A 24,307-nucleotide genomic window follows, 5' to 3' on the forward strand; every position below is an offset into this window, starting at 1 on the left:
ATATCCTAGATTTGTATTACAGTTGAATTCCCTTTAAATAATCTTTCACATCATTGCTCCCTCCTGAGCAACTTAAATAATGGTTGAGATGTCACTGAGGAGGTTGCCAGAATCAATAGAAAATTTTAAATTTAAGGGGTTTGACTTTGTTCTTTTGTGCAGGCGAGCAAACACACTTAGGGTCTGCATTGATGTTTGCGGCCCAGATTTATATATGAAGTGCTTATATACTATGTCATCTAGAACAACTTTTTTAGTTTTACAAGAGAGAAGGTGGGAGTTCATTAGAATTTTAGTAAATCAGTAACAAAGGTGTAGGACTTCAGATCCTTTTCATTTTGACTTTGAAAGCCACATACTTCAACCCGTTTTACTGCTAGTCAAGATATCCCAGTATTATGTTAGCATACGCCAGAGAGAACTTTCATTTAGCAGCATGAGAATTACCAGATTCCAGTTTAAATATGTATATAGCACTTTTTCTTAGACATAAAAAACATTCCTTGTGGAATGTAATTGCTTAGCACATTAGTCCCTTTACACTATAGACAGAAACATGGTAAGTGTAACCAGAGTTTGATATGTTCAGCTGACAGAGTTACAGGTAACATGATTCATTACATCTGTACAGGAGGACTGTTTCTGGCTCAACTATGTATCAACTGTGGTGTACTACTCACACCACCTATGCTGCACAACCATGTTTGTAACATTGCAGTTTGGGTAAGTCTGGGCTACCTCTTGTTGACCCAGCTGTTGCCAGAGGTAGAGGGTTTAGATGGTCTTTCACATTTTGTGGTGCCCTTCTAAGCGGATACTTGAGAGACCTAACTTATCTGGCTAGGTCCCACATACACGGCAGAAGAAGTATAACAGAAGCTGGCTAGAGCCTGGAAATCTGTCAAGGTCACTAGCAAAGTAAACACTTAATACATTTCCCTTGTGGCTCTCAGCAGAAGTGAAGTGTGGGGATATGTTGACGGAACCTGTTCAGTGCCTTTCCTCCACGAGCTGAGGAGACTATGTATCATATTACCTCCCCCACATTAGCAACCATCAGGGTAAGTATTTCAAAACCCCAAATTCACCAAGTGACTCATAGAAGCAACTGTAGCCCAACTTCACAGCATCTGGACTCTTGCCATTTGCCCTCCTGATATCAACTCCTCACAGGATACTTCAAGGAACAATAGCTGTTATCTGATTGTTTCCATATCCTCCCAAATTCCTCTTGCCTCTCACTTCTCACCTTTTGCAAAGCCTGTTAATATTTACATTGTGTATGATACCGCACGATTTCTTTAAAAAATTCTCTATACTCCACAGTTACATGTTTTCATGTACCTATGTAAAGATATTATGGAGTTTACCCACATATATGCTCTAAAGTAACCAGGTAACCTGATTCTTATAACTTGTCTTTCCTAATTCTTGTTACCAACTCACATCTCAAAGGCTTATTACTCTGTTTTCTGGCCTGATGCTTAGATTGTATGGTTCTGACATTTCAGTATGTAATGGATTAACTTGCTTACAATTGTGGTAAAATCAACCTGGATAAGATCTACTGATACAAGTATTCTTTAACAGCCAATGCTATTAAAATGTATTGTATAGGTAGGTCCTGAAATCAGAGAAGTCACAGAAGTATATTCACAGTTCTCAACCTGAATTGGCAACAACTACAACTAAAATGATAGTGAGAATGCCTTTGAATCAAGAAATATTTGCATTTCTTCTCTAAGTAAAGCATTACTTCCACTCATATTTTTGACACAATGTTTATTACTCACAGCACATGAATGATTGTATAACAGTATGATGTTTTAAGCATGACTCATGAAAAGCACTAAATTACACTGCTTGCTCTGTCTTTCAAAACTACAGTACTTTACCACATATAACCTGTTACTGTGTTTAATTATACAGTGAAATATCAGAAGAGATTCTTTTTTCTTTTTCCCCCTCCAGGGTTATACCAAGTCTATTGATATCTGGTCTGTAGGCTGTATTCTTGCAGAGATGCTCTCTAACAGACCCATCTTTCCAGGCAAACATTACCTTGATCAGCTGAACCATATCCTTGGTAAGCTTTCTATAAAAAGTAGCTACTGTTTCCACCATTGTGTCTTACCTTGTTCATAGTTCCTGACCAGCAATATCGGGCTTGGCCACCCATTTGTCTGCCTCTCCAACAGTTGTCTCCACACTTTCTTCCACTGTATGTACGGAATACTCTTCATATAGTGTTTTGCAAGACCACTACTCTGTACAGCTACATAATTCTATTGTGATACTGACTAGAAACAATCAGCCTAGTGGGAGGGGCATTTGAAGTTACCTTAATCTTAACTTTTCTCAAAAAATACTTTTAGCTGTTTTGGAAACAAAAAGTTCTGCATGTTATAACCCAGTGCGAATGTGGGATATTTTTATTACTATCCTTGTCCCTCTCCCCTTTTCTCCCAACCCTTATTTCTTATAATCACTTCTTGTGTACCTAGAGTAATAGGCCTCTAGCTTGACTGACTTCTCTTGATGCTATCACTCATAAATAATGAGAAAGAAGGGTTCATACATTATTGCTGTACTCAGTGAACAATCCAAGCCACTTCTGTAAGTCAGATAATTTTCCTGGAGAATGAAGAGATGGTCTCTTTGTTATTTTATTGATGATGATATATTGAATAATACAAAATAAAAATGAGGTTCATTTTTAGTTCACTTGCTGAGAATCAAATGTAGCTCACTTTGTATTTGGTACTATTTTTCTATAAGCTGATAAAAAATAAATTCTCCCTCACAAATTGATACAAAATATGTCTGTTGGCAAGGGCGGATGAAACCTGGTCAAAATTGTTTGTCAGTATCACTATTTTATCTACCACATTTTTAAAAAATACCTCTGTGAAGTAGTAATAGAGTAAAAGCAGAAATCTGAGCGTGGTGTTTGTGATGTAGCTGTTTCAAAGTACTCTTACAGAATTCTAGAATCCATATGAATGTAATTTTTATATTTTTTAGGCATACTTGGATCTCCTTCTCAAGAAGACTTGAATTGTATAATCAATTTAAAGGCCAGAAACTACTTGCTTTCTCTGCCACACAAAAATAAGGTACCATGGAACAGGCTGTTTCCAAATGCTGACCCCAAAGGTATTTTATATCTTTGCTCTGTTATACTTGTCTTGATCTTTAAAGAAGGAAAACAGCATAAAAAATTGATTTGGGGATTTTCAGAACAGCTTAGGGGTTTGTACACCAGTTTCTGGTAATGTTGTTGTTCTTCGAGTAGCGTCTCTGTGAGCACTCCACTGTATGTGTATATATGTGCGCCTTTGCCTCTAATTGGATATTTTTTGTCAGGTAGCTCTCTGTGTTAATCTCTATCTTTGCAAAACAAAGCAAGCAGTTCTGTAGCACCTTAAAGACTAACAATATTCATTAGGTAATGAACTTTCATGGGAAGGCCCACTTCTTCAGATCTGAATCTGTGTAAATTGTCTTGGGGTGGGAGCCAGAGTATAAAACATTTGCAGGTGGCCATTGTAGCTTTTGAGATAAATTGCAAACTCTTTATGGTTATGTTGCCATCTCCAATACTGAAACTCCGCACACTGCGTGGAAGCATGGACCACTCTGCCCGGCAGCCATGTGGTGTGGGCGGGCTAGCCACATGGTATGGGGGAGGAGGCTAGCCTGCCAGCCACATGACACCTTGAGGTAGGGGGCAGCCCTGTAAAAATGTGAAACACAGAAAACAAGTTTCTCGGCCTCTCCTGCTAAATCCTGTGCAGGGAAGAAACCCTCCCAAGCACTGAAACCCAATGCAGGACAGGATGTGCCGCTGTCTGCACATTTTCCACACAGCCTGGCAGCCATGTGATGTGGGGGAGAGGGGGCCTTGATTTTTCACCCAGCATTGCTGAGTGTCCCTGGTGTTCACTCAGCACAGATTCATATACGCGTGCTGAAATGAGATCCTGGATCTCCTGATGGCTCCATGCTGGGCTTCTTTTGTGATCCTGAGAAATCATGGCTAGATGCAATCTCCACACTGGCCAGAAAGCAAATGAATTCAAATTTCTGGGCTTCCTGTTTCCTACTTCCTGCACACCTGGAGAGCAGCGGAGATGAAAATGGCCAGAACGGACACATTCAGGGCATTGTGGAATATCTCTCGAGGGTGATAAAATTGATTTAAAATAACGCTGTTTCCATGCTTGCATTAATTCAGCCTTCTAAATTGGAACCTGGTGTTACACTGCATTGGGGGGGCAGGGCAAGAAAGTCAACGTTAGCGACCCTTAAAATCGACCTAATGGTATTGGCAGTGAAGACAGTCAGTGTAAAATCAAGTTAAGCGCCTTAAAATCAACTTTATGCTCTAGTGTAGGCATAGTCTCAGAGAGAGATGCCACCAGGTGGTCTCCTACAGCCTGGCTGTCCAGAATTTCTGAATCCAGAGAAAGAGGAACAGGAAAAATGGCTTGAAGTGGAAGCTACCCCTGCAGCAAATGGGGGTAACTTTTCCTGTCTCCACCAGATGCTGCTGTATTGCTTCTCCCCAACCCCGTCACTAAATGATGATTTTAAGAACTTTCTGGGTGTTGCCAAGAGGCTTGCAGATGAGCTGCAGATTCTCCTATAAGATGTAGCAAATGCACATCACAAGTTGGGGGATATTTTGCACACCTCCTCGTCCAGAATTGCCCTCCCAATTAATGAGACGATTCTGGATCCTACCAAACTCACCCAATAGACACCAGTCTCCATCACATCAACCAGCAACAGAGCCAACACCCTCCCCACCAAAATTAAAAATCCTACATCCCTCTGATGCAAACTTCCTGTTTCTGCATCTGCAAGCAAACTGCATCATTGTGGATATGGTTAATGTAACATAATACCAACTCCACCCCATACAATCAGGCTTTCAAATTTCCACACTGTTATGGCCAAATACAATTTTATTAATTATTAGAAACTCTGTGTTTCTGTAACATTTACTGGAGCTACAAAAGTAGCAGATTAATGCTATCCTTAGAGGTTCACCTCATATTGGTGTTAGAGACAGTACTGGAGGTAGCTGATGCCTCCATGACCATGGCATTCAGGCAGGCTTCTTGACTAGATCTTTCTAAATTCCATATGTGTAACTATCTAAGAAATTGCTCAAAGAGCTGCAGACTTAGTCTGAAGGACCCAAACTCTTTCTGGAGAAGACAGATACTTCTCTTCACATTCTGAAGGATTCCTGGACCATATTACGCTCCCTAGGAATCTGCACTTCAGGACAGAAAAGAAGACATCCAATACCCACCATCTCGGAGCTGTTAGCAGCCACGGAGTAGAGGAACGTGACGCAAAAGCAGCCTGCAACCAATCCACTGCCACTCAAATCACTTCATCTAAGCACTTTTGATAGGTTGGTGAAGGACTTGAATAATGATTCCTTTCAACATCAGCTGCATTCTACATGCCTGTCACACCCCCTCAGAAGTCACCAGTCCCTGTTTCACTGCATTTGTATCACTTCTGACAGATGGGTCATGGAGATTATTTTGAAGAGTTACTTCATTCGCTTTGTCTCCACTCCCTATTCCAAGTTTCCTTCCTATCCCTCTTCAGGGATCCTTCTCAGGAGAACCTACTTAGTCAGGAAATATAGCATTTATTTTGCTGTTGAACCAGTCCTGATGCAACTCAGGAGCAAAAGTTTTACTCACATTATTTCCTTATCTCCAAAACGAAGGGAGGTTGGAATCCCATTCTAGATCTGAGGACATTCAAAATAGTCATGCTAGCTGCCAATATTTCAGCTCTTGAGCAGGAGATTAATTTTTCACTCCTTGACCTACAAGATGTCTCTTCCCCTCTCTGAATACAACCGTCATACACAGTATTTCTTGCAGTTTATCTTGTTACCGTTACAGACCATTCCATCTAGAAATCTTTTCATTGTAATCACACACTGACCCCAATATAGCAACCAGAGTTTATCAGCATTAACCTTGATGCACTACAACTGAGACTATTCCTGCTGTTACATAGACTGACCAACTTGGGATGCATGCCTCCTTAGTAGGCTGGGGAGCTCATCTGCACAATCACAAGGTTCAAGGCAAATGGCCCTCCACAGACATGACCCTCCATATCAATTTTTTGGAGCTAAGGTTTTGTAGGAATGCCTCGTGTATGGAGTGGCCATTAACCACTGTGTGCCACCTACCACCCCACATTTTCTTCTTTACTACCTCTGGCTTAGATCAGAACCTCAGCAGCTCCCAGTTATCTCCCTCATTGATAGGGTTTTTTTCTACAATTTGACCATTTTTTCCTTAAACTTTTTTTTTATAGTTGTAGTTTAAAAAAAAAAAACAAAAAACTTTGTCTTCAGTTTATCTTTGGACTTAGCACCCGTTGTCAACTATGCCTGGCTCTCCAGGTTTCAGAAAATGTTCCTTATGCTGTCCCTCCATACCAATCTCAAATGGACATGCTAAATGTATTAGTTGCTTAGGTGATGCATGCGTCCCGCATAAGTGTGCTTACTGTAAGAATCTCTCAGCAAGAGACCGCCAGTTAAAGTTGATTCTTACAGAAAAGTCTCCGAGACCTGAATCGGATCTGGAGATGAAGTCCCCTCCAAGGCAAACTTCACTAGCAGCAGCCTCTGACCAGGGACCAGCTAAATCTAAGATAGCCATGAAACACAGGCTCTCCGCCTCACCAACATGGAGAATTGCAAAAGAAAAACCATTCTCCAGTGCATAAATCTGCCTTGGTACTGACAGCACAGTTCACTCCAAACCTCGAGACGCTGGGCCCATCTGGTACGCAGATGGCCCAAGGAGACAAGGCTAAACAGAAGCCTGCCCTGACTCTTATGGTACAACCGAAAAAAAAAGCAACCACCAACCATGACATGACCACTCAAAAGCCACTGCACCATAAATTGGCACCAGCACGATTACCTACACCATGTACCCCAGGTACCTCTGTACTGACACCAGCCAAAGCCCCAGCACCAACAGTGTCAGGACTGTCTTTGCTGACCACCCATGCTATCCTCAAACTTACATCAGTACCACATACTCTACTCTTCGGCACCAACACAATTCACAGACGCCGTGCTCTGACGTTGGGTTCTACACCTGCACGTTTGGTACCATCCTATCTCTCAGATGATGGTGGTGGTGATGATGATGATATGCAAACAGTATTGTTGATCCCAAGATACTCTTCTCCCAAGCAGCGAGCACCAGCTCCACCATTACCTGCGTGCTAGTGGCCTTCATTTCCCTGGATGTCCTTGGTACCGATGCCTCCCATTTGACCAGCATGAGATCCCTTGGCACAGTTCAGACATCAAGCTGAGCCTCCCCTTCAGCAAGTTACCACACTACCACCCTCTCCTTCATCACAACAAGACCCTGAAGGGGAGGTGGAAGATCAGAGAGAGCAGACTGAACAGAAGACTATATTACCCACCCACAGCTCATCTCCTGAGGAGACAATCATGCCACCTCCACCCACTGTGTGAGACGACTTTAGATTTTTTCCAGGATTTATTCATATGGGTGGCTGTTTCCCTGGAGATCTCCCTTTCTAAACTACCTGAGCCACAGCATAAATTAACCAGCATATTACATCCCACTCCTGGTGCTAAACTGGCTGTCCTCAGAAACGACACCATAATGGACCCTGCCAAAGAGTGGTGGTAAACTCCATCAACAATCATTCCTACAGCTCTGCCCAGTGGGCTGATAGGAAATATTGTATGCCACCAAAGGAAAGCAGTGTGTTTTATTTACTCATCCTACTCCCAACTCCCTCATAGCAGATGCATTCCATAATAGTGGTAAACAGACCCAATTTTGTTCAACCTTATATGGCAAAGACTGGAAAAGATTGGACCTTCTGGGTCACATATACTATTCCTAGGCATCTCTTCAGTTCAGAATTGAAAACTACTCAGCCCTCCTAGCAAAGTACATACATAATTACATCCCAGGACTTTTATGTCTGTGTTTTGTATGTTCCCATGGTGGTAGTACTGCGTTCATTGATTTTGCCCTCATTCTGAGTGGTACAGAATGTGCTAGGTTTTGTAATGTCCAAAAAACCATTTAACTGTGCTTGTAAGAAATTTGTGTTGGCAAAGGGGAAGTTTTCAAATATTCATTGTTGAATAAAGTGGACTTTCTGACTCCCTAGAGACACAATCTTAATTCTGGTACTCGCATGTGATATCATGAGTATTGCAAGACTAATGCATTCTGAGTCCCCTCAATGAGAACAGGAAGTCAGTGATCAGAGAATAGGATCTTGAGGGTCTGGAAAGGGTCATAAAAATATTGGTATTCCTGTTAACTACATTTGGCGGCTGTTCTCCTCCTCCTATGGGTAAATTGAGACATTTTGACATACATTCAGCATTTTAAAACAAATTTGTGTGAGACCTCAAACACCAGTGATTGTATTATTTAATATGATAGAACTTGCAGCATATTTTGACTTTTTAAAAATTATTTCTTTTCTTAGCACTTGATTTGTTGGATAAAATGTTGACCTTTAATCCTCACAAGAGAATTGAAGTGGAACAGGCTTTGGCCCATCCATACCTGGAGCAGTATTATGATCCAAGTGATGAGGTAAAGAGTTCCTAATATAACTGCTGTCAATGATTGTACAAGAAATCAGAGAAGCTCTTTTTAAAGAAAAAGTTTGTATAGTTGGATCTTGAAAAGTTACTAATAGTTAAATTATATAAATCAGTTCTATGTTAAACATTGTTATAATTGTATATGCACTGTACCCTCCCTCCTCTGATCCTCCCCCACTCCTTCCCTGCATGTCATAAGAGGTGACTGAAGGGAGCTGCCTGAAGAGGAATGAGTTCCATCAGGTTAGAAATTTGCAAGATACAACATATGATGAGTAGGTCAACCATGTCCATCCCAGATTGGTCATTGCCTGGCTTAATGATTGTGCCATCCGTCTTCCACCAGGGTGGATACAACAAGTATGCTGCTGCTGTAACCGCAACAAAGAGGATCTGTGCAAGAGATAACACCACTATAGCTGCAATGTAAGGACACTAAGACAAATAGAAAGGTTGAAAGAACTCACATAGGAAGTGGAACAGCTAGCACTTCCTAGAAATCTTTGAGGTCAGATGGAAGTACCTCTCCAAAGTTCTATCAGAGGAAGCCATGTACTCTGTTACAGTGGAGAGAACAAACATTTCAGTGGCTTAGGATTTCTCATGCATAAAGATATCAAGAATTCAGTATTAGGATGCCATCCAATATCCATCAGACTTATTTTCATTGGTGTAAAGCCAGTGTTGTTTAATATTATGTTATGGATCTATGACAGACTACGATGGTGAGCAGACTGAAGATTTCTACTATCAGCTTCACGATATTGTTGATAAGGTACACAAGAAAGATATCCTGATTGTGCAGGGAGACTGAAATACTAGAGAGAGTACTGCGCACAGGCAGACTGGTGACATTATTGTGACCCTTTCTGTAATATGGTAACCAACAAGAGACTACTGAAACTTCTTGAGCTTACCAACTATAACAGTCTGGTTCTTGGAAACACATTAGGAGCACACAAAGCATTCAGATGTTTAACATGGCACGACCAGATTGGCTACATCATGGTACAAAACTAATTTCAGTTTGGAATCAATAGAGCTGAAGCAAGGAGCTCCCCTTGTGCTGATATTGGAAACATTCATGAACTTCTGATGCTAAACTTTGGCTTGATTTTTCTTAGCCATAGCCAAAAGTTCTCCAGACTCAGGTTCAACTTAGCAGAGTATTCCAAGCAATGATAGGTGGAAAATTTCCCCTGCTGCTTGCTCTAGAGCTGGAGTGGGCAAAGTTTTTGGCCTGAGGACCACATCTTGGTATGGAAATTGCATGGTGAGCCATGAAGGCTAACGAAATTGGGATATGGGGAGTGGTTTAGCATGTTGGGCGGGGTGAGGGTTCTGGCCAGGGCCATCCTTAGGCGTACACAGCTGTATAGGTCACCTCTGAATTTGGGGCACCAGGTGGGGGTAAAAAATATAATGTGAGGGTGCTGCAGTGCCTCCCACTTCCTGCACCTATGACTTCTTTCCATGGTTCAGTCCTCCACCCCACCCCCGCAGCCCTGCATGCAGCCCCCACCATCTACACACACACACACCACCTCCACACAGAGCACCATAAACTGTAAGGATGGCCCTAGCTCTGGCTGGGATTGCAGGGGCCAGGATGGGACTGGGGATGAGGGGTTTAAGGTACTACTGCTATGGTGCTCTGGGTTGGGATTGAGGGGCTTGAAGAGCAAGCGGTGAATCAGAGGTGAAGTACAGGGTGCAGATGGGAAGGTCATGGGTGCTGGTTCCAGTCACTGTTTACATTAAGCACCTCCCAGAAGCTGCAGCATCTCCTCTTGTCAGCTCCTTCATGGAGCCATAGCCAAAGAACTCCATGCACTGCCCTATCCACAGGTGCCATCCCTGCAGCTCCCAGTGGTTGCTGTTGTCAAATAATGGGAGCTGCAGAGCCAGCAGCGAGGCCAGGGGCATGCAGTGTGAGGAGGCCCCTGGCTGCCCCTATGTGTATGGCTTGAGTATACGAAGGTAGCCGAGGAGATATGGATCAAAAAACAATGGTATAAAATTGAAGACTGCATCAATAATTAATAGCAAACTAACCTTCCAGGTTGTAAAAGATCTAACAAGAGAGAGATGGACCAGTGCCAATAGAATTGAAAACAAAGAGGGAAACAGTCTTACAGAGAAATGAACATCCATCAGTAGATGAACACACTATTTCTCTGATCTATAAAACCACTAGAAAATGGAGATCATAGTGTCCTAGACATCCCAACTTCAACAGAGAAGGATGACTTTTCAATAATGAATGAAGAAGTGGAGACAGCCATGAAGTCACTCAACAGAAAGGCTACTGGTATTGACAACATCCCAAATGAACTGATGAAATTTGGAGGAGAAATAGGAGTAGCTGTACATACCAAAATCTGCAATAAGATCTGGGAGACTGGTGAGTGGCCCTCCATGTGGACAGTTACTAATAATCTCCCTGCCTCAGAAAGGCAACATGCAATTTTGTCAAAATTACCAGACCACAAGTTAATTAAAAGTTATTAAGGTGACACTGAAAGTCATATTGAACAGATCGAAGCCACAAGCAGAGAATATCATCAGTTAAGAACAGACTGATTTTTTTCATGCTGGGAGATGTACCATGAAACAGATTTTCAACCTTTGTATTCTATGAGAGAAGAACTTATAACACTAGCAGGACATCTACTTACATGTTCATTGACTTCAAGAAGGCGTTTGATAGAGTATGGCACGAAGTTCTTTGGTCAACCCTGAAGTAGTACAGTGCTGATCATAAGTTTATTCTTACCATTAAACAACTGTATATCAAGGCCAACAGTGCAGGTCTTGTCACTCGGACAATAGGAGAGCAGTTTCACACCACTGTTGGAGTCTAGCAAGGCTGCCTTCCTTAGTCTATACTGTTCAAAGTCTACTTGGAGTGCATAACGACTGATACCCTAAAAGATTATATATGCAGAATTATGAGAGATGGTGGGGGATTCTCAAATCTTTGGTTCTCTGATAACACTGATGGCCTGGCAGGTAATGAAGATGAAGTTGGCAACCTTGTGAAACCATTGAATGAAACCTCTGCAAAATGCAGCATGGAAATCAGAGCAGAGAAAACCAAGCCGATGACAGATGAACGGGGTCAGCTCACATATTGTCAGTGAATGTCAGATAGGGAGCGATCATCTTTCTCAGGGTGAAGAGAGAGATGCACAGTTGCTTGCCCTATCCCTTCCCAATAAGTTATTTAGATTGGGTTTATTAATATACAAAAGTGATTTTATTAGGCATCAACAGTAAGATATAAGTGGTTATAAATAGTAGCACACAAAACAAAGTTTGTCAGTAAACAAAATAAAACAACATGCCAACTAAGCTTAATATGCTAAGAAATCTTTTACTTGTAATACCTTACTCTAACAGTAGTTCTTATCATCTTTCACAAACTAGAAAGCCTCCAGCCTGGGGCCAATTCTTCTAAATGTTTGATTTCAGTTGTTTCCTTCAGAAAGATGATAAATGGGTGTTCTCAGGACTGGTGGCCCCTATTGTCTGGCTTCCCACCTTTATGTAGATTTTGCAAACATAGACCCTCTTTCCCAGGCTTACAGGAAAAACAAGTCCATTTACAATTCATTGTTTTCTTGCCAGGGAGCCTACAAATTTGCTGGGCTCCTGGGTAAGGTGTGTGGGGCACCTCTGTGCTCCAGGAAGGGGCAGGGCCTCATGTGGAGATGGTGGAACAGGAGGCTGGATTGCCCCCTTCAGCCTCACATGGGGATCTCAGGTGATTTTAAAGGGCCCAGAGCTCCAGTTGCCACTGCTGCCACAGTACCAGCAGTATCAGATCTGGGGCAGTTGCCCTCCTCCTGTCCCCCATCAGTGGGCCTCTTTCTTGCCAATGGGCCATCAAGATTCTGAAGACCATTAGTAGCCCTCATATAGCATAACTACTTTAATAACAGAGGTTTATACTCCATATTTCTAACTTCACGTACAGGAATGATACCATGCAAATGGGAAATCATATTCGGTAGGGTACAAGCTTTCCAGTGAGACCAAATATGAGGTATTTGCATAAAACATATTCCTCTTATGTCATTCATAAGCAAATTTTCTTAAAGCCTGCAGAATGCCCCATGACAGTTATCTTCAACCTTCATAATGGAGACCTAGGCATCTCTGTAATTTGTCATTGGGTAGCTGCTCAGCTACAAACATTCACTTATTTGCATACTTAAGTAGAGTTTAAATTTTGAAAAGCAATTCTTTAAAAATTATTTAAATCTTAATAGACTGATATAAAGCATTAATCAGGAGACTGTTTTGTCTTAACATTTACTTGACAAATTTTTGTTTTTAAATACTAATGTCTTTTGTTGATTTTTTTGTTCTCCCCCCACAGCCTGTAGCTGAAGCACCTTTCAAGTTTGACATGGAATTGGATGACTTGCCGAAGGAGAAACTGAAAGAACTAATTTTTGAGGAAACTGCGAGATTCCAGCCAGGATATCGATCTTAAATTTTCTATAGGTACATAAAGCCGTAATCTTAATAAACAATGTAAAAGAGACAAAGAGAAGTGATGTAACCCCATAGAGCTATCATTAATGCAAAACTCATTGTGTGTCATTTCATTACTATTATAAAACAATCCTTTAAAATCTAGTTATTGCTTTTAGAATACTGATTTGACCTCAGTTTTAAAGAAATGGGTCTAAGTTTTCTCTGCAATTTAAAAATGCCTTCTGGGAATCCAAGCAATTTGACATGCTTTTTATTTAACTTGTAGATTGTGTTAGAGTGACAGTAAAATTGAAATGGTGCTTGCTTGAACAAAAGCTATAGCAATGCTAATTTCAGTTATTATTCAAAATATCTCCTAAGTTTACACTGATACTATGTTTTAAAATATTTCAAAACTGTTCAAGATTGTTTCAGTTTCAAAAATAAACATTTAGGCTACATCTACACTACAGAGATGTTTCGAAAGAAGCCCTTCTGGAAGATCTCTTCCAAAAGAGTGCATCCACACTCAAAAAAGCAAATCAAAGGAGTGATCTGCTCTTTCGAAAGAGTGCATCCACACAGCCTTTGCTGTTTCAAAAGAACGGGCAGGGATTGAAAAATCTAAAGGTTTATTAAGAATGAATGAAAGAGAGAATAGGGTGAGAGAGAAAAATTGTTAGTGGTAAACTACATACATCAGTTAAAGCTATGGATGCAGGATACAGCTAATGGTGTAAGTTGCTCTTCTTGAGAGTTTCTGAAAGTACCTCCTCTGAAGGGTGGGCCCCCAGTCCACACAGGCTTAGTTTGTGAGGATCGAAGAAAAAAATTGTCACTGCCAGGGACATCTTTATAGACTTGCCACCTGCAGGGGGGAAAAAACTGCTTTATTCTTCATGTAGGCAATGGAGGATTACCTGATTGGCTTGTCTGTTACGGCATTCTGCCATTGGCTGCTGAGGTAGCTCGCATGTTTCAATTTCCATAAGAGGTAGAATCCATATCTGAGTATCTGGTCCTTTGTTCAGCCCATGTCACCTGACTGGGGAGGTGATCACACATTCCATTGTGAATCGTTAGCTCTATAACATTTCTAATACAAGTATACAGCCAATGTCTATAACTTTACTTACCAAGATGGTACAGATATGCAAGTAGCATGAACAGATTCAGTGAATTAGCAGCTTTCATTAGACACCTCACTTGGCCTACCAGATACAAGATTTGGATCAAACTTAATACGGAGGTTACAGAACTCATCACAGCCACTTTATAAAATAATTACATTAATACACTTTAAACCGTCTTTAGATACACTGAAATTTGCAGGTCTCACATTCCTGAAAAATTACTCAGATTTATTTTCAGAACCCTTGACTACAACTGTTCTCTGATTCTAGTAATTTAAAGTTCTTTTAAATAGGCCATTGAATTTAGATTTGGATTGCTTCCTAGAAGTGGAAACGAAACACAGACTTTTACCTGTGGCTCAAACATGGGAATATAGTTCTAATGTCCTTTTCTAGGGTATATGTAATCTAGTCCCCACTCAACAGCTGTCCACCACGACTGGCATCCTTGCTGGTAACCTTGAAAGAGAGGCCAAGGCTTTACTGAGCCTGAGCACTATCCTTATTCATAGAGGGAGTCCCTGCTGGTCAGTATTTGGGCAATTTAACAGAGAAGCGTATGGATGGTTGACTGCTCTGCCACAACCCTGTGCTTTATCTGCACTGAAAATAGGATTTCAGTTCTCAGCATGGTTGATCAACACATTTGCATGAATATGACTTAATATTTTTTGTGAATTTAACAAAGAGCCTAGTGGGAATGTAGATCGTTATTGTCAAACTAACAAGCTGTCCTATGGCACCTTAGAGGCCAAATATATGTGTTTAGTTTCTAGGTGCCACAGGACTGCTTGTTAGTTTGAGTACAACAGTCTACATTCATAGAATCATAGAACACTAGAACTGGGAAGGACCTCAAGAGGGCACTGAGTCCAATCCCCTGCCCTCTTGACAGGACCAGGCACTGTCTAGACCATCCCTGATAGATGTCTGTCTAACCTGCTCTTCAATATCTCCAGTGAAAAAAATTAGGAAGAAGGGCACTTTCGAAAGCGGGACTTCCTTTCGAAGGAATCCCGTCTATACAGTTGATTTGCATTTCAAAAGCGGCTCTTCCAGAATGGCGAGTGACCATCATTATGCAAATGAGTCACTGAATATTCACATTGGCTTGTTTGCATTTTCAATTTGCCATGTTTGCATGCCCCTTTTGAAAGTGGGGGGCCAATGTAGAAGTAGCCCATGAGTTTTTTAGTTCTTTTTTTGAACCCTCCTGTTAAAGTCTTGGTCTTCACAGCCTCCTCTGGCAAGGAGTTCCACAGGCCTACTGTGCAGAGCATGAAGAAAAACTTCCTTTTGTTAGTTTTAAACCTGCTACCCATTAATTTCATTTGGCAACCCCTAGTTCTTTTGTTATGGAACATGTAAGTAACTTTTCCTTATTCACTTTTTCAACAGCAGTCATGATTTCATGGTATGATATCATATCCTCCCTTAGTTTCCTTTTTTCTTAGGTGAAAAGTCCCAGTATTTTTAGTCTTTCTTCATATGGCACCTGTTCCAAACCTCTAATCATTTTTGTTGTCCATTTCTGAACCTTTTCAAATGCCAAAGATATATTTTCTTGAGATGAGGTGGCCCCAGTGGCCCCACCGGTTGTTTAGCAGGCTTCCTGCTTCTGATGTACTTAAAAAAAAATGTTTGCTATTACTTTTTGAGCTTTTGGCTAGCTGTTCTCCTTTTTGGCTTTTCTTATTATGTTTTATTATCCACCTCAGTCACATCTTTACGCAATATTGAAGATGTGGGCATACAGTGGATTTATATAGAGGCAATGAGATGTTCTCTGTCTTCTCTATCCCTTTTTTAAAAGATTCTTAGTATTCTGTTTGCCTTTTTGACTGCTGCAGCAGATTGAGTGGATGTTTTCAGAGAACTATCCAAAATGATTCCAAGGTCTCTCTCTTGAGTGGTTATAGCTAACTTAATCCCATCATTTTGTATGGGTAATTGATATTATTTTTCCAATGTACATTACTTACATATATCAGATATCAGAGGGGTAGCCGTGTTAGTCTGTATGCGCAAAAACAATGAAAATGAAGTCCTGTGGGACCTTATTAACTAAAAGATTTTTTGAAGTATAAGTTTTCGTGGGCAAAGGTGTCACAGGACTTCTCATTGTTTTTACATTTGTCAACATTAAAATTAATTTGTCATTTTGTTGCCCAATCACTTATTGCTGTGAGATCTTTTTAAAGCTCTTCACAGAGTCCTTTGTTTTTAACTATTTTGAGCAATTCAGTATCATCAGCAAATTTAGCCACTTCAATGTTTTTTACCTCTTTTTCCAGATAATTCATAAATACGTTGAATAGGATTGGTCCCAGTACAGACCCTTGGGGGACACCCCTAGTTAGCTCTCTCCATTCTGAAAACCTACCATTTATTTCTACCCTTCATTTCCTGTCTTTTAACCAGTTTTCAGTTGATGAGAGGACCTTCCCTTTTATCCCATGGCAACTTACTTTACTTAAGAGCCTTTGGTGAGGGACTGTATCAGAGGTTTTCTGGAAATCTAAGTACACTATATCCACTGGATCCCCTTGTCTACAAGCTTACTGACAACCTCAAAGAACTCTAGTAGATGAGTAAGGCATGATTTCTCTTTCCAGAAACCATGTTGACTTTTCCCAACATTACCTTTGTCAAAGTGTCTGACAATTCTGTTCTTTACTATAATTTCAACTGATTTGCTGGTATTGATGTTAGACTTACCAGTCTGTAATTGCCAGAATCATCTCTCAAGTCCTTTTTAAATATCGGCGTCTCATTAGCTATCTTTCAGTCAGTAAGGTAAAGAAGCTGATTTAAAGGATAAATTACAAACCACAGTTAATTCTGCAATTTCACATTTGAATTCTTGCAGAACTCTTGGGTGAATGCCATCTGATCCTGGTGACTTGTTACTATTAAGTTTATGAATTTGTTCCAAAACCTCATCTAATGGCATCTCAATGTTGGACAATTCCTCAGATGTGTCACCTAAAAAGAATGGCTCTGGTTTGGGAATCTCCTGAACATCCTCAGTGGTGAAGACTGAAGAAAAGAATTCCTTTTGTTTTTCCACAAAGGCCTCATTATCTTTGAGGGCTCTCCTTAGCATCTCCATCATCCAGTGGCCCCACTGGTTGTTTAGCAGGCTTCCTGCTTCTGATGTACTTTAAAAAAAAAAAAAAGTCTTTTACTTTTTGAGTTTTTGGCTAGCTGTTCTCCTTTTTGGCTTTTCTTAAGTTTTATTATCCACCTCAGTCACTAGTTTGGGGAATTGTTTGTGTACAGTTGTAGAACAGAATTTATTTTGAAATGTGTTCTTTTAACAACTTCAAGGTTTGGATTGCTATATTAATATAGCTAGCTTTTATACTTTTAAAATTCTTAAAATAGTCTTATTTAAACCTGGATTTTTTGTGTCTTCAGATTAATTTATCCTCAGTGGGTTGCAGGGCTTCACTACCAATAAGAATAAAGACTTGTAGTTCCAGGACCTTGGTGATGCCCATCTCCTTTCCACAATGCTGCAATATTAGTTCTTCCTGAGAGACAGTCAGAATACAGGTCCCTGCGTCTGTGGGAAAGGTGCATTTCAGAGTCTGCCTAGGAAAAATTTAAGAAAAATATTATTGAACTCTACTGCAACCTATTATTGGTGTGCCATCCTGTGCAGAATGTGCATATGTGCAGAATAGTCAGACCAACTTAATTAAGGCTGTCCCTGAGAAGGTTAGTAAAATAGAACTTCTTACAGAGTGTTGTATGCAGGAGAGAGGGTTTTAGTGGCAAAATGGGTCTTCTCAGGATGGTGGGCCTTATTGTTTGGCTTCCCACATTTATAGATTTTGCTAAATCCTTTATGTTCAGTTTAAACTTTTTTCTCGTTCTCCCCGTGATGCTATGAAAAGTAACTCGGAGGAATAGGGTCTCTTATTCAACCAGTGTTCTGGGACTTCAGATGACAAGGGCTATATTCGCTTCCTGAAAAAAACTCCCCTTGTTATGTAATTCGTATGACAGGAAGTTATTTCTATCTGCACATTGGGGGAAGGAGAAGAATGGAGTCTGGTTGCGAAGAGTACCCACTGTTGGGAGGAGTGCAACTTGATACTTTCTTAGACCACAACCAACAATTGGTTCTGAGAACTTGTCCCTTAGAGAAGGTGAATCATCTGTGGTTTGCCTTCACTAAAGGGTTATTGTTTGACCATAGTTGTGAAGAATGGAGTTGGCCAATGTGATAAGGAACATTGGTTAGTTTATTGATATAACCACAGTAAGCTTACGCAGTGCTGAATGATCACTCAGACTAATCAGTCCTGGCCAGCATTGTCAGCTGGTCCACCTTGTCACTATTTTTTAAACACAAGTTTCTAGTGAAGGTCACCTGTGAGTAATTGGTTTAAACTTCACAGTAATACTCCATTTCCTTGCATGTGTCTTTACTCTCTGCTCTGTCAGCCAGATGGATTTCTTCCATTTTTAGAGTTTTTACATCCAAATTAGCACCAAGCTGCATGCAGCTAGAGCAGTAGCAATGTGATTTGCATCTTTCCTTTGCTGTTGTCCCTCTGCATCTGTTGCCAAGTGGTATGGGTGATTCAGAAAAACAAATCCAGTCCCATTGTTGTAATGTATGTGACCTTGATTAGTCTAATTTTCTCTCTTAAGCCTACACTACTTCCTGAAATTCAAAATCTGCTGTTTTGATCCTAGTCTATGGCATTGTCATCCTATATAAAAGTACCTGGTATTCTTCACTCCACAAAAGAATGTGCGTGGTTTGTTACCAAAAAAAAAAAAAAAACAACCTTCTTCCTGTGTTATAGTCCTTATCAACACTTTTCTGTAGTATACATGCTAGACTTCCTTCAGGTGACTCCTGCAAATGTTAAGATGTTTCACCAAGGCAATGTCTTATTGAAAGAACTCAGCAGAACTGTAGTTTCCATGTATTTGTCTTTTAACCAAGTACTGCGATTTGGATAGCTTTACCTTCAATTAAGTGATACATTTTAAGAATGTTGGTTTCTGTGGTTCCTTCCTATTCTGTTTTTAGTACTGAGAGTAAGAGCCCATCAGCTTGTGTTGGATACAGAAATAATGACTCTCAATCTTTTATTACCTGTAAATATTCTTACATCTCAAGTACAGCAATCTTATGAATATATTGATACTGCTATCTTTGACTTTGCATTTTGTTGGTCTGATATCATGCACGTGAGATGCAGAAACACTTAGAATTTTCTTGTGTTTAAATTACAATTTCTGTTCAGATCTCTTTTGCTAAAACATGTGTTTTGTTTTTGTAGGACAAGGACTTAAAGGACTGGGCATGCTCAAACGTTGCTGTTCCTCTTCCCAGTTCTTGTATCCTTGGTCATGTCTTATGGCCTATCTCAGCTTGTCCACTAACTCCTTTGAGCCATTCAGGAGGGCAGTTACTGGTAGTTTCAGCTTTTTATGCTTTCAATTAATTCTTTGAAGAATTGTTATTGACACTCCTATCCATAATGCCCATTGTTGACCTGTTGCAGTACTGTACTATAAGTGCACCCACTGCTGACCATACTTTTAACTGCTTGCTTTCTGGTTTGAAAGATGCAGTAGTTCCTTTCACTTCTGTGTCATTAACCAAACAGATAACTCATTAACCCATAGAAGTTTGCACCATGAACTGCGTTTTCTGATTTTACTCAAGTCACTGGCATTTTTTAGGGAAAGCTACTATTCAGGGCACTTTAAGTCAGTGACATCCCAGTTTTTTTGCACTTCGCCTTTATACAGTAACATTTTACTCAAAATGGGAACTTAAAATGTACACCATTGTGGGACAGATTATGACACAGGCCACATTTGCATTAATCTTATGCATTTGTTTGAGTTTCTTATTTTATACACAACATTCTACACAGCATATTAATGCGTATCCAGGAACACAGCTTAGTTTACACAATTCATCTACCAATCTATAAAATTTTTCCTATGTGGTGAAGAAAGACCTATATTTCCCCTGGCTTTTCTAAAAAGATCATGGATATTTGTACTGTTCTGGAGGTACAATACTTCCAAAGTACTTCATGCTCTATGTAATGTTTACGAGATTTATGCAAAAAGAATGAAAGTGGCAGCTCACTAACATATTTATTCACTGTATTGCAAGATTAGTGAATACAATGGCATATTTACCTAATTATGAATGTTTTCTGTGGTAGAAGGCATCCATATGCATTAGTAAGCAGAGAAACCAAAATGTGCTGTTACTAAACTCAGTCTCTTTACTAAATATACCAATGAAACACTTCAAATGAGGGTGATTAGTTTATATAACCTTTGAATTTAATGCGTAACATTCAGAGTTCTTGCTGAGAGAAACACTGCATCTTTAAATGAGAAAGTTTGAATTTACTTTTGTTACTACAGCATGTCAGCACCTCAAGTTAATTTCTTGCAACCTTCATTATAATGATTTGTAATCAAGCCTCCGTGAGCTTGTGATTGTGAAGTTCTGTTCTCTTGTCAAGTACTATCAAACTTTCTGATAATGCTGAGTTAGGAAAGCCAAACAGAGCTAGCACTAAACCATGTTTAAAATTGTATACCTTTTAATGATATTTTCAAGTATTTGTTACTGAAATTGTATAATGTGGAGTTTCCTAGATGTTATGTTCCAGTGCAGTGCCTCCTTTTCTTTCCCCACTGCTCTCTGTGGTGAGAAACTTGCCTTGTTTAAAATAATTACTGTGCCCTCGCATGACTGTTAAAGCTTTCTGTGCAAAGATGATTGTCTAAGTGCCACATGCCTATGATTGAAAAAAAAAAATCTATTGTTACCTCTGAGTTGTGTTCAACTGAAATGCTATTCAACAAATAACTTGGGAAAACTACTTCTATTTTTAGCTTTTCATTTCTCTGCTGTCTTTTCTCACTTTGTTTTGGCAGCAGTGAAGAATGGATTGTATAAAGACTGCCTGCTACTATGAACAAAATGCACTTGTAATTCTTGGAAATAAATTTAAATCATATATCTTCACATTAATAATAAGAATTAGTTTTTGGTTTCCTTTTTGATAGTGTTTGAATGGAAGTCAAGTTCTGTTTATTGCTGCAGTATATAAGGATGCTTGCTGGCTTCCTCACAGCACTTCTTTGTCTGACATTCAAGGTAATTTAGAAAGCCATCAACTTAGATTCTCTGTTTGTAAAATATAAATTCAAAATTCTGAATTTTCAATGTTGTAGGTGATAGTGTGATAAAACTAATTTTTAATAAACAAGAATTCATCTTCAAAGGGCATTTCCTGTTAGAAAAATCCTGTGGTCCATGAATATTTGTTGCATAGAATATATATTGGGAGCATAATCAGAACACTGCAGAGCTGATCATTGAATTGCTGATATAGCCTCTATGCTAACAACTTTTCTACAATACTGCACTTGACTGTTGATACTAGTGTAAAAATCTCTCTTCACATTTCTACACATATCTTTACCAAAATACTTTTGCAATGCAGTTGCTAAAAGCTAAACTATACCTAAATTCTTGGATACTTGCAAGATCATAGGAGTTGATTTAGAAAGACGACTGTTACTGAAACATTTAGTTTGCAAAAAAACTTCAACTTTAATTTGTTAAGGAACAGCTTTGGCAGCTTTTTTCATGCACCCATTTTTCCATTAATCTTTTGACTGTTTTCTTTTTAATACTGGATTTTTTTTAATTATTATGAATACAGTCAAGATGCATGTCTGAAAAAGAAACCATGGGTTTGATTTGCTAACATCTGGTGCTTTAGCACTTTCTGCCTTAGCCATTATTGCTGAATCCAGTTGGCATGAAACCACTAACTGCATTCATCAAAGTGTCATTGAATGATGATGAGTTGAACTTACTGTCTCAATTGCAGAAGCAAGGTTTTGTCAGATGGGAGAATATTTTAAAAGAAGGTGCCTAGAATAACACTGTTATGTGATGTTGCTTCTCAGCCTCTTGAAGGCTAAGATGAAGTGTAGTAACTGTTTGTTGTGAATTATTTCATCACTTCATGCTTGATTATTCTTGCCGATTTGTAGATTATATTTCTGGAAATTCCCATATACTAGCAGAGAACCGAAAGGCATGTTGTTATTGATGACATCTATCATATGCCTTTTAATAGTAAAGACATTTTCATATAAGGAATGTAAACAAAACTGTCAAACATTCCAACCTTTATAGATAAAGAAATGAAAATACATAAACATGTAATACAAGGAAATTCTGTTTTGGTGGCTTTGGTGGTAAGCTTTTTGAGCTCTGGTTTCATGACTTTAGTATCAAAATTCCTCATATCAATATTTTAGATAGTATACACAGTACAGAATGAACAGTGTAATGTACTATTTGCTAACAGGATCTGAGGATGATTACATGGTAAAATGAAACCATAAATGAATTAAGCATTATTATCATTCATTAATGAAAGAGGGAGAAACTTGTTGCTACCCGCTTTAGTAAGTATATTTATACCATCTCACAAACAATTTGCTGAGCAACTATATCATAAATATATACTTTTTAAAATATTTGCTTATGTTGGTGTAGCTTATGTTGCCCTCTGATTATTGATAAATGTATTGATTGATTTTACAGACAGTGATATGGTATGAATACGTCCCTGAAAACACAGATACACACATGATTTGGGTCCCTTGCATAGTACTTTTATATTTGTACAGCAATGTCTTCAAGCAATCCCAAATTTTAGGGGAAATATTTTTGTAAATGCAGTGGCTCATAAAAGGCACTGAACAATCCTTGTGCATAAATTTTGAACAGATTGGTCTTTCAAATATTTTAGTTGATAGAAATACAAGATAATAAAATAATTAAAAGTTTACATTAGTGAAATGAAGTTTGTGATTATTCTTGTAGCATCAGCTGCAATCAAAACTGTGTGGTGCATTGGAAGGAATTTAAAATTTGGAATTATCTTTGTATATCCAGAACAAATTTTTAAAGGTTTCAGGGGATTTACTTACATTGTTGCCTTTTCTGGTGTTGTATCAGTATAGAACATTATTTTAAAAAAGTACTCAAACTGCTTCGTATTTGCTTTGTACTGTTGGTGCCTTCTTAGTCATGTACCCCAAAAGTCCTGCATAGCTAACTTAGTTACAATGGTAAGTTTAAAAGTCAAAAGAAAATTTTATAAAAATCATTTTCTGTATGTTGTTATTCATTATATTGTAACAATTAACCATTTATATTGTGACAGATTTGTGATTTGGTTAATATGTATAAACAATTGTAAGTATCAAAGGTTTATATTTTGTCTTGATTCTTTTGATGTTGTAAAGTACATAATTTTTTTTTCAAAATCAGTTAACTGAATTTTCTGATTTTATTTCTGACCTCTGACTCTTGTAAAATCAAATGCAAAGAAACTCATTAAATTGCATCCCTGTATTACCAATGTAGTATAGTATTGTGCATACATGGAATGATTGGAATTTCAGTTTTTAATTCTAATTGGTAACTTTTACAAACCAGCATTACATGCTAACTTATTACAATATTTGACTTTATCAATTTAGCTCTTTAATTGAGGACTGTGATCAAATATTACTACATGAATCAAATATTCTTTCAAAATATATAGGTAACTAATGTTTGGTTCTCTCCCCACTCGTGCATACAAGTAAGGTATACCTGGTTGAAATGAGAATTTGTGGCCATCCAAAATTTGCTAAGTGCATTTCCCACCAGTAGGTGGACCTCTGTTCAATGCTTGTGATAATAGGGTTAAAAAGCATCTGGAGCTTTGAAGTAAATGTTGGATACATGGTAATGCAAATAAATTTCATGTATGATGATTCTCTAGTCCTTTTGATACTTGATTTACACTTGAGTAAGAAGACTCTGAGAAATTCATTGTTACATTCAGCAGCTAGCATTTTAGTCTGCTAATTATTCACATTAAGCTTTAGTTAAAAGAAAAACTTTTCCATCCAACTCTTTGGCTGCCATGCAGGGTGAAAGCCGGGC

The 24,307-nt window shown here is 39.0% G+C and overlaps 1 protein-coding gene across 1 annotated transcript in view; it reads left to right on the forward strand.

Moving 5' to 3' along the window:
- MAPK1 (mitogen-activated protein kinase 1) overlaps nucleotides 1–23,157 on the forward strand; it is a 58,256-nt gene extending 35,099 nt beyond the window's left edge. The window contains exons 5-9 of the mRNA XM_075013091.1: nucleotides 1,972–2,086; nucleotides 3,025–3,156; nucleotides 8,548–8,657; nucleotides 13,053–13,180; nucleotides 19,593–23,157. Coding sequence (XP_074869192.1) covers nucleotides 1,972–2,086; nucleotides 3,025–3,156; nucleotides 8,548–8,657; nucleotides 13,053–13,169 — 474 coding nt within the window. The 3' untranslated portion in view covers nucleotides 13,170–13,180; nucleotides 19,593–23,157. The remainder of the gene's footprint in view (nucleotides 1–1,971; nucleotides 2,087–3,024; nucleotides 3,157–8,547; nucleotides 8,658–13,052; nucleotides 13,181–19,592) is intronic.
- Nucleotides 23,158–24,307: the final 1,150 nt, after the last annotated feature.

Source organism: Carettochelys insculpta, chromosome 18 (assembly GCF_033958435.1).
Source record: "Carettochelys insculpta isolate YL-2023 chromosome 18, ASM3395843v1, whole genome shotgun sequence".
Lineage (NCBI taxonomy): Eukaryota > Metazoa > Chordata > Testudines > Carettochelyidae > Carettochelys > Carettochelys insculpta.